At 39.2% G+C, this 16,584-nt stretch overlaps 1 protein-coding gene across 1 annotated transcript in view; it reads right to left on the bottom strand.

The window, feature by feature from the left end:
• Positions 1 to 3,152, bottom strand: part of Sord (sorbitol dehydrogenase) — a 34,490-nt gene extending 31,338 nt beyond the window's left edge. Inside the window, exon 1 of the mRNA XM_076848529.1 lies at positions 2,957 to 3,152. Within this exon, the coding sequence (XP_076704644.1) occupies positions 2,957 to 3,022 (66 nt within the window). The 5' untranslated portion in view covers positions 3,023 to 3,152. The remainder of the gene's footprint in view (positions 1 to 2,956) is intronic.
• Positions 3,153 to 16,584: the final 13,432 nt, after the last annotated feature.

Genomic DNA, 16,584 nt, shown 5'->3' with positions numbered 1-16,584 from the left:
TATTGTTTGGTGGTCTTATCCCAAAAAGGCAAAACAGCTGGGCATGTTGGTGCACATCTATAATCCCAGTTACTGAGAAGGCTTTTGGGATCTCTTCTAAATCCCAAATTCAAGGCTGGCCTAGGCAACTTAGTGAGAATTTCTCTCAAAATAAAATTTTTAAAAAGGGGCTGGGGATGTAACTCAGCTGCCCTAGTACTCATGCAGTAGCCCTGAGTTTAATCCTCGGTACTCAAGGGAAAAAAAAAAATGCTGGGGATGAGGGACATTCCAATTCTTCCCCCTTCCCAGTCTTCTCTTCTGTAATTCATATTCAACCTAGCCTATGGCTTTTCAAATGCCACTAATGACTTACTCTATTATTAGGCTCTGGAAATCCTGAGTTCTCCTATAGAAAGAACAGGTCTCTTGCCCTCAAAGATTCCCCATGATGTTTCTTTCTGTCTCTATCTCTGGTTCATTACTGGCACCATCAACCTCACCTCAAGGAAGAGGGTGGACAGGCAGAAATACTTTACTGGGGGGAAGGAGCCTTATGGAGGAAACAGGGAGAAACTATGCTTGGGAAGGAGTACAAGGGCCCAGAAAGCCTGTGCTGTGTTGTAGTCACCCCTGAGGAGGCACGGGCCTCTGTTTAGTTTTTGCTGACAACCATATGTCCCTTTCCCTCCAGTATTGGGTATTTCTCCAGGGTAATGTCTCCTGCTTCTTTCCTTCTCCCTCTACATGTTCTGCTTATACATGTTCTGTTCCGCCATCCACAATTTCCTAATAGAGCACTATTTAGGACAGGACAATTCTTTATTGTTCAGGACAATGAATCCAATAAATTCCAATAAAATCTATCAGCTGTTGCCCTCAATCATTGTGACAACCAAACCCCCTTATACATTTCCAAATATCTCCTGGGGAATGGGTGCAATACGCTCAGTAGAGAAACAAATGACTCCTAAGTCTACATCACCAGCCCAGTGCATTCCTGTAACCAAGGGAACCACTCAAAGTTAACCTGTAATCTGTCATGGAAACATCTTAAACTCAAATTTTCAAAGCTAATCTCATTATTTTAATCTATTCTTCTGACTAGTAAATTACTCACGCACCTACAAGTCTTAAAACTAAACCTGGGAGTCCTCCTGGTTATGCCCCTGAACACTTTTACTGTGTACCAGTCCCACAACTGCACATAAAATTCTCATGTTTTTTAGAGCCGTTAGAACACAGTCACCTCAACCCAATCCCCATTCTAATCAGAGTGGGTCCTAATGCAAAACCAATGGAGGAAATTTAAGGTGAGCTCCCTCTTAAAGGGGGGTAGTCTGCCTGAGAAGTGGGAAAGCATGAGTTTAGGAGTGAAGGCAAAGCAGAACCTGGGTTGTAATTCTAGGGCTTCTACTTATTAGGTGCATGGCCTCAAGCAGGCTCTGAACAGACAGAGGGCCAAGGGCTAAAGGCCACTCCCAGTGAGACCTTTACTCATTGCCATGACCATCAAAGCCCTCACATTGCTACATTGTTTACTTCAAAAGTTTACTTCATGTCTGTCTCCCTCAGTAAACTTGGGAGCTTTTTTCCTCCAGCGTTCTGGTCCAGTGCCTGGCACATGGAAGGTAACCTCTTATAAATGTTTGAAGGACTGCATTTGAAATCACTCTATAAGCTATATAAAGTAGTACCAATTTCCCTTCCTCATAATGCCTGATGAGGCATTTATTGAAATAAACAGTAATAGTGTCACTTTAATTCAGGACCTTGGATGGAGACTACAAAATGAGAGGAAACAGCATTAGAATGGGAGTTTGAACATCTGAATTCTTGTCTTGGCTCTGTTAACTAACCAAGCCTATCAACTTGGGGATGGCACTTTTTTCAACCGAGGAAATGGAGAGAATCCTTCAGATAAGGATTCTTACACAGATAGAAGGGAGATTACAGGGCATTAAAGGGAGTCTTGAAAAAATTGCCACCAAACTCAGTCTGTTTGCATTCTTTAGAGAGATCATCACAGATTCTTAAACTGTCAATTACTATTAATCTTGATAATCTTCTGAGTCTCTCCAATTTAGATCCTGGTGCATGTTCTTTGAAGGGAAGAAAGTTCTTAGGAGCAATAAAGATGGCTGATACCTGTCCACATGCCAAATGCCATCCCAGGCCATTTGAAATGGACTTTGTCAATGGAACTGTGGCATGACCACTGGGCTGATTCAGCAGCTCCCTGAACTTTGGTCCCCTTAGCAGAGGGCAGAAGTCAGGGTGTAAAGAACAGATGTATACAGAAAGTTCCTAAAAGGTCAAGGGAACCAGATCAAAGAGGCAAATCACTGGAAAACGAACTAAGGGTGATTATCTACACTGCCAGCCAAAGCTATCATTTTCTGAACACTTAATAAGTGCTGGGTATTCTCAAGATCATAATAACCCTGCAGGGGAGGTTTTTATCAGTCCCACACAAAGGAGAGTAAATTGAAGTTTCACTCCTTTTTAGTGTTGTCTATCTTCTCTTTCTACCCTGTGCTCTACCCAGAAGAGCAGTTCTGGGCAGGTCCCAATCCAGGCAGCATTCTTGCATCTCTTCTGAAAAGTGCAATGGCAAGAGTCTGGACTATAAATCTGCAGCTGGAAAAGTGCAATGAATCTGCAGCTGGCAAAGGAGGGGAAAGGCTTCAATTCATGTGCAACAGTCCTGGATATAGGCACGTGCCAGTCACGGGGCTAAGTTCAGAGAGGCACAGACAATATTCCTGCCTTAATGATAACCGTTAACCACTAATCACTACCTCTACCCCACCCCCACCCTCACCCCCACCCCACTTTAACCCCTGTGGTAACCAGCTCAACAAACACCTAAAGTGAGGGGCCTTTGCTAGGTTGGAACTGGAGAGCTGGGACCTGCTGGGCTCAGAGAGGAGTGAGGAAGGGTCAAGTAGGCTCCCCACCCTCCTTCCTCTTTTACCAAGCGAATGTCCCCAGGTCCGTGCACAACAAGGGAGAGGTTCTCGGGCTGGGCCGCCGTCGCCATGTCACTCTCTAGCTCCCGTGTGGCACTGGAGTCTGCAAGGCCTGTGGCGGTGCGGGTCCTGTGGATGGTTCTGGTCTTTGCTCTGCAGAGGGTCCGGGGTTAGAAGTGGGAGGCGGGGCCTGGGCTCGGCGGCGCGCGCCGGCCGGGGGCGGAGCCTTCTCGTTCTTGACAGCCGGGGCGGGGCTGGTGTACAGGGGCGGAGCTGCCAGCTCCCTCAAAACCACCAGCTGGAGAGATCCGCGAGGCCCCCTGCCTCTGTCTGCACAGTTCTTTTGCTTGGCTCAGACTTTGCTGCCCCGAAAGCAGCCTACGGAGTTAAAGCCAGCAAACCGGCATGCTCAAACGCTAGCTGAGGAAAAATGGGCACCAGGAATTTGGGGAGCTATTGAGAATGCAGATTCACTGGGCCAGTACCGAGATTCTTATACAGTAAATCTAGAGAAACAGGCGCTATACTGATGGCAGTATCCATGTTGGCGCCTTGTCGCCTGTGTCCAGCACAGAGTCTCTCATCAAGGCATAAGTGAATGAATTCGTGCATCATCCTATGGGCCTGATTTACCCCATGGGCCTGATACATCATTATAAAGAAGCTGTGAAATGGAAATTGTGAGAACCTTTCTTTTTAACTGCACTGCTGCTTCTATTTGAAGAAGAGTTGAGGCACAAACTCAAGCTCCTTCAAGGTCTCCCCTCTCAGGGACACAGTGAGGGTTAACTCTCTGGGAGGGAGCCGCCTTCCTGGCAAGCCCAGCTATAAAGTACTCGTCCCTCCTTTAAGGGCATTGTCAGGACTTCATTCACTCCCTGTTTCAACTACACTACCAATCTTCTTATCTCTTCCAGAGGACTTTCCCCAGAGCTGCAACCCTCAAAGATGTCTCCCTGTGTCACTGACTACATGCCCAACCTGTGGGATACAGCTTGTAATTTCACTGAGTGTTACCCCTTCCCTCATTTTTTAACCAGAACCAGGGAAAGTGTTCTGTACCATGCAGAAACTTAAAAAAGCATTTGATGATAATGATGGATCAATAATGATAAAAAGGGAAATGTGAGGCTCAGGGGAGAGGATGCAAGGTAGAGAGTGTTACAAGATTTAACAAAGCAGTTTTATTTCATTTGGTTTGCATGGAACTATTCACAGAATCAGGTCCATTGATTTGAGAGACCTACTACAAGGCTTAGCTGTGCTTGGCTGGGTCCTTCAGCAATTCCTGCATTTACCAGCTAAGCAGGTCTTTTGTAGAGAGATGAGGCTCAGGCCTTCATTCCCTCACTGAAATCAGAACCCAGCTTCCCCTGCTTGTCTTGTGGGGTTCCCTTGTAATCTCCCAGGCATGTGTTCTGATGGGTAAAACTAAAGGAGAAGGCACCAGGAATGACTTAAGAACTCAGGGCTGCTTGAAGTAGACATTTCTTGACTTAAATTATGAGAATAAAACAACTAAAACCAAAGCAGTGTTCTCTAGAATAAGAACACAATTACACACTTATAGTGGTGTCTGTTTTCTCCTGAGCAGTGACACTTTGAAAATGTCTTGAAGGTTTGTGCCTAACTGGGGGCAGAGATTTGGAGGGCAAAGAGACTAAATATTCTTTAACTAGAGCTTTTTATAAGAAAGGTACAAGGGTAAATTGATAAGAATTAAGAAAGTGATTTTTTCATTTTCAAATTCAGAAATTTATTCAATGCACAAGCTTTATATAGCTTTAGTTTAAAACAAAAACAGTGGAACCAAGATATCATTTCAAATATAAGCCCTCCAAGCCTTACAAGTATAAGAGCTCTAAAAGTTATATATACCAATTGCAAGAAAAAGACAAAAATCTAAATGGAGCCATGACAGTTCATAAAACAAAATTTAATATCCTATCTGGGACTAGTTAATTGCATTATAAAAGGAAGAAGAAAGAAAAAAAAAACAGAAGAACAGAATGGAATAAAATTCTGGTATTCTGAATCAACTTGTTATATATCAATATAAGTCCACAGTATCCTGGTGAACAACATGCTTTCCTTTTTTCTGCCTCATTTTCAAGCTTGAATCCTCAGTCGTTTCAGCAGAAACTCTACAAGCAATAGGAAAGATTGTAGCATTAAAATATTCTTTTGCAGTGGCAGAGTGCTTGTCTAGTATATATGAGGCACTGGGTTCAATCCTTAGTGCTACATTAAAAAATAAGAAAAATAAAAAATAAAGGCATTCTGTCCATCTACAAACTACAAAAAAAAATTTTAAATATATTCTTTGGTACTTTTGTGGTATTTAATGATGGTCTTAATTCTAGGCAAGCTTACAAATTATACAAGGTTAGAAGCATAACTTAAGTGATGCTAAAACTCAAATGAGAAAAGAAAAAAAAAGAAACTTCTGGGAAGAGCTAAGAGCACTTAAAGAAGTCATAAGAATGCCACCATTTAAAAAAAAAAAAAAAAAAAAAGGCAGGAGCAGTGGAATACACCTGTAATCCCAGTAATTTAGGAGACTGAGACAGGAGAATTGCAAGTTCAAGTCCCTAAGTAACCTAGCAAGACCCTGTCTCAAAATAAAAAATAAAAAAGGCTGATGTAAATCAGTGGTAAAGCACCCTTGGGTTCAATTCCTGGTACAAAAAAAAAAAAAAAAAAAAAAGGAAATATTTCATTCTAATTAAATTTAAGAATCTGATTTTTTAAAATAAAAAAGCAAGTTGTTATAATGTTTAAACTACTTGTGACATTTTAACATAATTTCTCATCAGAGGCCAGCATTTGGTAATAATGAGGAGTAGACATTTTACTAAATAAGCCTTAGAATGTTGTCTTTGCCTTTATTGGTAACCCGTTTGGACAGCTTTTCTGGGCCCCTACTTTATTTTCCCAAATATCACAGTACTTTGAAACACTATCTCTACTAAATAAGCTTTAACAAGTCGTTGATAAATTTCTGCTGTGAAATATTATTTGGAATATAAAAAAAAACATACTATCCTCTGGGGCCACATATCAAGAAGAAGGGAGAGTAACTTGTCACCACAAATACTGGGCTATTATAGGTCTGGATTACATAGTGTACTAACAAGAAAAACCGGTGTGCCCACAGGCCCTAGGTGTTCCAAAGTAGAAAGGTTGACTCCCAAATTTTGATTTCTGAAGTAACTAACAGGATGGATAAAGATGATATTATCTAATATAGGCAAGACTGAGGTAAAAGGATCAGATTTGTGAGAAATATCAGTTGTAAAATCTTGATTTCTGACTTTTTCCATGGAGTCATCAACTGTGCAATTACTCAAACCCAGTTATTTACAACAATAGAAAGAAAGAAGCAATAAAAACATCAACAGAAGGACTGGGGTTGTGGCTCAGCAGTAGAGTTTCCACCTAGAATGGTCCTGGGTTTGATCCTCGGCAACACATAAAAATAAATAAAATAAAGGTATTGTGTCCAATTACAACTAAAAAATAATAGTATTTTTTAAAAAGTCAACAGAAACCCAGGAAGTTTCTTACAGAACTTGAAAACTAGTTATCAATGAAAGTTAAATTAGTAATAAATCTCTATGCAATGAATGAGATTAATAGAGGTCATCCTTAGAAATTATTAACATAACTTTCACTAACAAACCTAGAATAAAACCTTAGAAAGGGTTAGGAAAATAGAATAAGAGAGCAGGAAGCAAAATAAGCCAATCCCAAAGAACCAAATGCTGAATGTTTTCTCTGATATGTGGATGCTAATCCACAATAAGCAGGAAGGGGTGGGGGTGGACCTAGGGAAGAATAGAGGTACTTTGGATTAGACAGAGGGTAGTAAAGGGAGGGGAGGGGAATGGGGGTAGAAATGATAGTAGATAGTAGATAGAAGAATGTAACTCTACATCATGTACAACCAGAAGAATGAGAAGTTATACTCCATTTATGTAAAATGTGTCAAAATGCATTCTACTGTCATGTATAACTAATTATAATAAAATTTTTAAATGCAGAGAGAGAGAATTTGGTCTAGAACTATCCAGGAGAGACTGGTGCTTGGTGGCAGTGGGGAAATGTTGATGGCACAGGAAAAATGGAAGCAAAGAGACCAATTAAAGGTTACTGTTGGGCAGGGGATATAGTTTAGTTGATATAGTGCTTGCTTTGCATGCACAAAGCCTTGGGTTCAATCCCCAGCACCACAAAAAAAAAAAAAAAAAAAAAAAAGTTACTGTTTTATGCCAGATAAGTATGGCAACTTGGAATTGCTAAATGGTAGAAATGGAAATGGGATGAAGTAGACAGATAGATTTATTGTGAAGATGGTTTCCATGGGATTTAGTAAAGGATTAGCTTATGGGCATTGAGGAGAAGGTAGTGGAACGGTTGCTCCCAGATTTCTTACATGACTAACAGGATGGTTGAATATGCTAATATCTGATATGGGCAAGACAGGAGAAAGAAAAACAGATTGGAGAGAAAGATGAAGCATATAACTTTGAATAGGCCAAATTTGAGATGCCTATGAGACATCCGGGTGAAATGACCTGGTGATATAAGGGTATATTTGATATAAGAGTCTTGAAAAGTCTAGGCTTGTTTAGACTAAATTTGAGTCATTGGTATATAGTCAGTATTAAGCAGTAAGAGAGAATGAGATAATCCAGACAGAGAGGGTAGACTGAAAAACGAAGACAGCTCAGGTCCAAGCATGGAGCATCCAACATTGAGAGACTAGGTAAATGAAGAGGGACAAGGAAAGGACACTGAGGATAAGAGAAGCCATAATAGGAAAAAAAAATGTTTTAAGAAAAAAAAAATGGCCAACTTTTTAATCCTGATAAAAAGTCAAGATGAAAACCAAAAAGTATCAAAGGGATTTAGCACAAGAAGTACTATGGTTTAGATGTGGGTAGTATCCCCTGAGGGTCCATGTGTTAGAGGCTTGGTCTCCAGAGTAGAGCTAATGGGAAGTGCTGTGGATTTTGGAAAGATGGGGCCTGATGGAGGTCCTTAGATCACTGGGAGTGTGCCCTTGAAGGGGATTGTGGGACCCTAGACCCTCATGTCTTTCCCTGCTTTCTGGCCATGAGGTAAGCAGTTTGTTCTGCCACATACTCCTGCCATGATGTGCTGCCCTTGCCAGAGTCCCAAAGCAATGGAACTATCTAACCTTGGACTGGAACCTCCAGAACCAGGAGATAAAATAAAACTTTTCTCTTTATAAGCTGATTGCTTCAGGTATTCCCTTATAGTGACATAGAAATGACTAATACAAGGAGATAATTGGTGATCATGGACAAGGAGTTTGGTGGAAAGGTGGGTGTGGGAGCCATATTGAGATGGGATCATTACTCACTCCATGAATAATACAGATACAATCCCCACTTCAGAGAATGAAAGTCATTAAGCAGATTGTCAAAGAATTGATTATCTTCTGTGATGATCTATTTAATGAAGAGATGCCTGTGGGCTATTATAAACAGCCCTACAGCTCCATATCTTTATGGAAAGGAGAAGCAGAAACTAAAAGATTTTTTATAAAAAATATTGGTTCACAGAAGCAATTACTGTTAGTTAGAATTTAGTCTTGTCTTCTTCCCTTCTTTTCATATCTGCAAATACCTATTTCAGAAATAACTAAACTTATTGTAGTAGTCAGCTTTTAGTTGCTGTGACCAAAATATTGATAAAGGACAATTTAGGAGGGAAAGTTTATTCTGACTCACAGTTTTACAGATTCAGTCTATGGTGGGCCAACTCCATTGCTCTGGGCCTAAAATAAGGTAGCACATCATGGTGAAAAGGTGTGGTGGAAGAGTGCTGCTTCATTCATGGCAGCCATGAAACAAAGATAGAAGAGGCCTTATGGAAGATGAACCCTCCCAGTGACCCACCTTCTCCAGCCACAACCCACCTACATAACATTATCACCCAGTTAGTTCATTCAAACTAGGATGGATTGGTTAGGTTACAGCTTTCACAATCCAGTCATTTCACCTTCAACATTCCTGCACTAATTTAGAACCTCATATCCACCTAACACCCATTTAGAAGTTAGTAAAGAACAAGGGTAAAGATTATAAACATGCTACAGTGGAGACAAAGGAAGAGGAAAAGGAAATGCAGATGAAGGACATTCTGACAGAAAAAAAATTTTTGGAAGAGCAAATGAATCTTGTGATGGATAGTTTTCCATAAAACTGAAATGGGCATACAAGTATGGAGGAAGTCTAGCAAGGGAGTCTACATGAAAGTAAGGGTGGAACAACACAAGTGCGGAGGCCTGAATAGGATCAGAAGGGCATCCTTACAATGGACTGTTTATAACACAGTGTGTCAAAGTTAGAAGGATGAGGAGTCCATATTGGGGTGAGTCACAGCTCAGTGTGGGGTGAAGGATGCTAAGTGTAAAGAAGATGACTATGGGGGCTACTAGTGTAGAGCATCAGAGTCTAAGTAGGTTTGTTGTTATTGTTTTCTCAGGTGGGGAGGCAGCTACAGAGATGAGAAATTGGCACATACACCGGCAACTAATAAGTAAGTATATCCAGGATAATGGGAGTGAGGTTTCTCACTATTGAAGAAGAGAGGAATGAATATGGAAAGAGAGAAAAACAGAATGAATCCTGTATAGTGTTGGATAAAGTAAGGTCAATGTGAGTTTGTGGTCGATATTGAAATAAAGATCTCTATATATTCTCTCTCTCTCTCTCTCTTTCTCTCTCTGTTTGTGTCCCCCAAAAATTCATACGCTAAAATCTTAACCCTGAAGGTGGTAGTATTTGGAAGTGAAATTTTGGGAAGATTATGAGATTTTGAGGGCAGAACATCATGAGTAGGATTAATATCCTTATAAAAAGAGGCCCGAGGAGCTTGTTTGCTCTTTCTGCCATGTAAGAACACAGGGAGAAACCACTGCCTATGAGGAACTGGCCCACATCAGGCATTAAATCTGCCAATGCATTGATGTTGGATTTCCCAGGCACAAGAACTGTAAGAAATAAATACTTGTATAGCATACTGAAAACTCTTATCTCTCTCCCTCTCCCTCTCCATAATTCTGTCTACCTAGTGAGCTTGGGAACAGTGACTCTGAGAGCAAACAGCACATCTAGAACCAAATCTTAGTTTCTAAATACAAAATAGCATTCTCTACTAAAAATAAATAAATAAATTAATTAAAAAAACAGCTTCCTCAAAGAAATGACTGAAGGTCATACAAGATGAATCAAGAACACTGTACAAGAAATTAAGGAAGTAGTTAAAGTATTATTTAAAGTATTCTTTAAATAATTATGGGACATAGCAAAGAACACAGAAAGTGATTTGAAGAGTACTGGCCAAATCAGAGATAATTAGAGCATAAAAATAATGATAATGTGGCTAGGAATTAGTTCAGCAGTAGAGCACTTGCTTAGAATGTGAGAGGGCCTGGGTATGATCCTCAGCATAGAAAAAAAAAGTATGTTTAAAATATGTTTAAAAATGATTGTAAGAGATCATAATCTATTGAATAAGATAGGTTACACAAGTCCATACTGATAAAAACAAATTAATTATGGGGCTGGGGTTGTGGCTCAGCAGTAGAATGCTCACCTAGCACGTGTGAGGCACTGGGTTAGATTCTCAGCACCATATAAAAATAAATAAATAAATAAAACAAAGGTATTGTGTCCAACTACAGCTAAAAAAAATATTAATTAGTAAATGGAAATATTCACAAAGAATGGGTAGTTATATAACATAAAAGCACCTATGTATTTTTGTGTACTATTTATGCAGGAAAAAGGGTAACTTTATAGCTGGGGAGTCTGGCATACAACTCCTTAATTAAGTGATCAGGTTAATCACTGTGATCAAAAACTGAAATTATGTATAACTTGCAAGGATGCACTGAGAAGAAAACAGCATAATATTCAGTAATAATCATGCCAAAAATGTATAAATTAATCTAATAGTGAGAAAACATTAAATAACATTAAGGGACATCCTACAATTATTGGTCTGTAATCTTTAAATGTGTCAATATTATGTAAGTGAAAGAAATCCTGAGGAACTGTTTCATATTGAAGAAAACTAAAAAGAATGACAACTAAATGCAATACATGATTCTGAATTGGATCATTTTGCTATAAAGACCATCATTAAGGTACCTGGTAAAACTTGAATGAGATCAGAGGTTTGGCTGATAGTACTGAAAGAGATGATACTCTCTGGGGAAGGACCTCCCCTTTCCCCAAGAACACAAATAGCAAACCAAATGCCTTGAATAGAAAAATAGGGTGAGTGTTACCTTTACTGAGAGTATAGTCATAGACATGCTCCCTAAAGTCATCCTGCTACAGAGATGGAGAGTGTGAGCCCTGGAATTAGTCTCATGTGTTGGAAGTTCACCTACCAACTGATTTGAGGTAACTGCTTAACCTTCCTAACCCTCTTCTCAGTAAAATAGGGATAACTACCTCTCTCTCTCTATTAGGTATCCTCTACTTTATAAGGCTATAGTGAGGATTAAAGAGCATATGTAAAGTGCCTAGAATATTAATGATAATAGCTAGCATTCCTTGAGCATTTACTTTATGCCAGTGTGGCAGGCTGAATAACAGTCTCAAAGATATACAGGTACTAATCTCTGGAATCTGAAAATGTTCCCTTATATTAAAAAAAAAAAAAGGGTCCTTTAGGTGTGATTAAGTTAAGGATCTTGAGATAGGGAGATTATCCTGGATTATCTGTGTAGACTATAATAGTAATCACAAGTGTTCTTAGAAGAGGAAGGTAGAAGAAGATATTACTACAGAATACAGCAATGTAACAAGTAGAACAAGATGCTATGCCACTGGTTTTTAAGATGGAGGATGATTCCACAAAAGAATGAAGCTCAAGATGCTGGAAAAGAAAAGGAAATAGTCCCTGAAGCCTCTGAGGGAGTTCAGCCTTACAGACACCTTGACTTTGGCCCAGTGAAACTAATTTCAGACTTCTGACCTCCAGAACTACAAGAGAATAACTGTGTATTGTTTTAAGCCCTCAGGGTTGTGGTAATTTATTACAGCAGCCAGAGGAAACTAATACAAGTAGGCACTATTTTAAAGGCTTCCCTCCTATTATTTCATTTAACTCTCACCTTTTTCCATCTTCTCATTGATTGTGAGAAGGTATATTAATGAATCATACTTATTAATCTATTATCCTAAGTTGGCCCTACCACATATACCTTGTCTCCATGTACCTTGTACCCACATGTAGAAACCCACTTTTTTCTGGCCCAGGGAAAGATCTGAAGAGTCTTGAGCTAGGGATTTTTGTAAAACTACTGTCCCACCAATTCCATAGCCTAGGGTATAAGAAGAAAGAATTTGCAACAGGGAAAAAAATATTTTTCCATTGACTTGTTTTGTAAATATGAATACATTAGGTTAGGATGATGCATGCATATTTACATTAAGGTGGTCATAGTAAAAGATGGATCTGTTCTAAATTTGATCCATTATTTACAATAGATCCATGTGTAGTAAATAATATCTCCAGTATGAACCCACAGGACAGTAACACACACACACCCTCATCAATAAGAGTGAGCTCTCCTAGGAACACCTATCTTGTAATCAGTTGTGAAAGGAATAGAGGGCAGCAGTAGTGCTCTCCTTTCTTGACAGTTCTGTACCTCATAATTTTGTTTCAAGAGAATTCACTTAAAATTCTTCAACGAAGCCCCTACATGGTGATTTCTCCCATCCAAGAACAAAGCAGGCTGCTGTAGTGATTTATTTTTCTCTTTGTTTTCTTGTGGTACCACTGAGCTACATCCCCAGCCATGCATAGTGATTTTTTTTATGGCAGATTTGAGATTGCATACTAGGTAGTCCCTCTTTTCCTCAGTTTCTTCATCTGTAGAAAATAGGTTGCTATCAGGATTGTTGTGATAATTAAATGAGAGAATGTGCACATGGCATCATATACATAGCATGTCCACAACCCCTTCTTAGAGGGAGCTTGGGAAGCCATGTTGGCCCACAGTTGATTGAACCATATATATGGGTACCTGATGCCCTTAAATCAGTCAAATTCATAACCTGATCAGTAAATAATGATGCAGCTTAGTGGAGAAAGTTCTACCTAAACAGTAAGGTAGCCATGTACAACCAGAGAAATGAAAAGTTGTACTACAGTTGTGTACAATGAATCAAAATGCATTCTGCTGTCATATATACATAATTAGTATGAATAAATAAATAGATTTTTTTAAAGTAATGTAGCAATATATTACTCTCTAGAATCTTAAGTGGGAAATAAGGAGGAAATTGGGCAATTAATGGCAGAAGCTGATGCTAGAAAGATGTAAAAAGAGAGAAAAAGATAAGACCAAAAGCAAGTTGGTTGTAGTTACTGAGTAGGGCTAAATTATCAGGAAGAAGAAATTATGAATAAGCTGAAGTGATAAGGATAAGAAAAAATATAAAATATATGTTGAAAAAGCCAGGAAAGTTGGGGATTTCCCCACTAAAAGCCCAATCTAATTAGTAGTTGAGTCATACAAATGGCAGAACAGTACAGTGAAGATCCATGAACTTCTGCCACTGAAACTCACAAAGCCATCTTGGATCTCAAAGAGTTACAATTCTTATATTTGAATGGTTTGCCTAATTGCCTGTCTTTAAATACCCACTCATTGTTTAAAAGTGGTCTGTTAAATCTTCATTCTTGAAAAAGAACTTAATTAAGACACATTGTTAAATAGGATCATGAAACAATGTGGCATAAGGGAAGCAGAAAAATATTCCTGGCAAAGAGAATATCAGGAGTCAAGGCTTAGAGGTGGGAGGGTATTAAGGTATTAGTGGGTAGGCAGTATCTGAGAACATTAGTCAAAAGGTTATGAGAGACCAGAACCAAAGAGGAAGGGCAATGGAGTAGAGCCAGTGAGGAAACTGGATGTGCAAAGATGGGGCAGCTTTAATAAGTAATCAAGGGTTTAAGCATCTCCACTGTGATATTCTCACACCTCAGGGTTTTATTTTAGTAATACATATTATCTCCAATGTCTTACAGATCAGTCAACACTTAAAATGAGCATACTATAGTAATGCAGCCACATCAATGTTTATAGCAGCTCAATTCATAATAGCTAAGCTATGGAGCCAAACTAAGTGCCCTTCAACAGATGGATGGTAAAGAAAATGTATATATACACAATGGGATATTACTCAGCCACAAGTAATAATGAAATTATGGCATTTGCCAGTGAGGATGGAGCTGAAGAATAGCATGCTAAACGAAATAAGCCAATCCCCCAAAACCAAAAGGCTGGATGTTCTCTCTGAAATGTGGATGCTAATGCACAATAAGGATCAGGGGAGAGTAGAGGTTCATTGGATTAGACAAAGGGAAATGAAGAGAAGGGAGAGGGGATGGGAATAAGAAAGACAGTAGAATGAATCAGACATAAATTCTCTATGTTTATATATGAATACACGACCAGTGTAACTCCACAAGAGAACTACAAGAGAATAACTGTGTATTGTTTTAAGCCCTCAGGGTTGTGGTAATTTATTACAGCAGCCAGAGGAAACTAATACAAGTAGGCACTATTTTAAAGGCTTCCCTCCTATTATTTCATCTAACTCTCACCTTTTCCCATCTTCTCATTGATTGTGAGAAGGTATATTAATGGATCATACTTATTAATCTATTATCCTAAGTTGGCATGACAGTAGAATGTATTTTGATATATTATACATACATAGAGTATAACCCATTCCAATTAGGATCCCATTCTTGTGATTGAATACTTTGGAGATGTAATTAAGTGGTAGAGCACCTGCCCTGGGTTCTATTCCTAACAATGCTAAAACAAAGCAAAACAAAATTCTAGTTGCTATCACTGAAGATTTCACCAGATCAGCTCTACATCTGCCATTCAAAAGCTATTGTTTCTCTAAGGAAGCTGCTTGAAAGAAACAGATAGGAAAGAAGGAAGGAAGGAAAGGAGGGAGGGAGGAAGGAACCATCCAAGTAGCTGGGATTATAGGTATGCCACCATGCCCAATTTATACTTATATATAAACCACATTTCAAGTGCCCAATAGCTATATCTGACTACTAATAAACAGCACACATCTTGAATAAACTGATTTACCTTCTCCTTCCCAATCTACCTCCACTCCCATTAAGCACAGAGATGGTGCCAGGGATTTGAAGGGTGAGCTTTGTTGTTGTCATGATGATGCTATGAGTCCACTGGGAAAAGCAAATTGCTTTTCTTCTGAAACTTCTTTATTCCAGTATCTTTATTCTCTCTCCTCTTGAAATTAATAAAAGTGCTCCCAGGTAATTTGGCTTATGCTTTATTATTGGACCTACTTTACTTTGTCTACAGTCAGTTGTTATGTTTGAGACTCCCCAAATATAAATGTCTTAATGGCAGCATCCCACTCCCTGTCATCTTTCTTTACAGGAAAAAATAAAATCTGTGGATTTAGCACTTAGTCATCAATAAGTGGTTGTTAAATGAATGAATAAATAAATGAGACACCCCCTACCTCTTACAAGGAAGATGAGAGTATGTATTGTGGAAACCTTTGTTTCATCTAGTACCTACAGTCCATACAAGCAGCTTCTTAATAAACAGTGAAGCCAATCTAGGAACTGTTGGAATCCAGCCTAGAAATTGAAGAGAATACTTGGGTCCTCCTGCCTATTAATTCAATTATCCTATGGGTCCTCCTGCTAATTAATTCAATTCTCATACTCCTGGGACTGTACTGGTCTGTGGAAGCTTCAAAGGTGGGTTATGGGGCTGGGGTTGTGGCTCAGTGGTAGAGCCCTCACCTAGCACACATGAGGCACTGGGTTTGATCCTCAGCACCACATAAAAATAAAATAAAGGTATTGTGTCCACCTACAACTAAAATATATATAATTTTTTTAAAAATATGGGTTATAAGTAATTCTTGTTCCCAAGTCCCAAGCAACAGAGAAGGGTCTTTGATGAGTATATACAAACAATTGTAATTTTAGGTTAAGTAACCTAAGTGTATGTAAGGGGAATAAAGTCTTCTGGGAAGAGGTACAAGAAGAAGAGGTTGCAGAAGAGGCTTTAATCAGGGATATCCTCTGAGACAATGCCTGAAAGAAGAACAAGATTTATATAAGTAGAAATGGAGGGAGGAAAAGTTTTAAGAATTTGACAAATGAGGAGGAAACAACACAGAAGAGTGTGGTGAAGAGACTAATTGAGAAAACAAGGAAATGAATTTGACTCTAAAGAATAAACTGGAAGAAATCACAAGAGAAGAAGGGTAACAAACCCCATTAACAGAGGTGAGAGTTCCATAGCTGGCAGGCACCCTGGTACTCAGCAACACCACCAAGAAGAAGAGCTCTCGAATTTGGGAATTCCATAAGGAGGTAAGGTAGCCCTAAGTCACAGGCTCAGGGTGACAGAAGCAAGGACTGCAAAAATGAACACTCTGATCAAGAAATGGGAAATCAGCCTGGGGTTGTAGTTCAGTAGTAAAGCGCTTGTCTAGCATGGGTGAGGCCCTGGGTCCAATCCTCAGTTTCATATAAAATAAAGGTTAAATTCTTTTTAAAAAGG

The sequence above is a fragment of the Callospermophilus lateralis genome, chromosome 3 (genome assembly GCF_048772815.1).
Source record: "Callospermophilus lateralis isolate mCalLat2 chromosome 3, mCalLat2.hap1, whole genome shotgun sequence".
NCBI classification, from domain to species: Eukaryota; Metazoa; Chordata; class Mammalia; order Rodentia; family Sciuridae; genus Callospermophilus; species Callospermophilus lateralis.
Note: the sequence above shows the minus strand (reverse complement) of the source record. Positions and strands in the feature narration are given on the sequence as shown.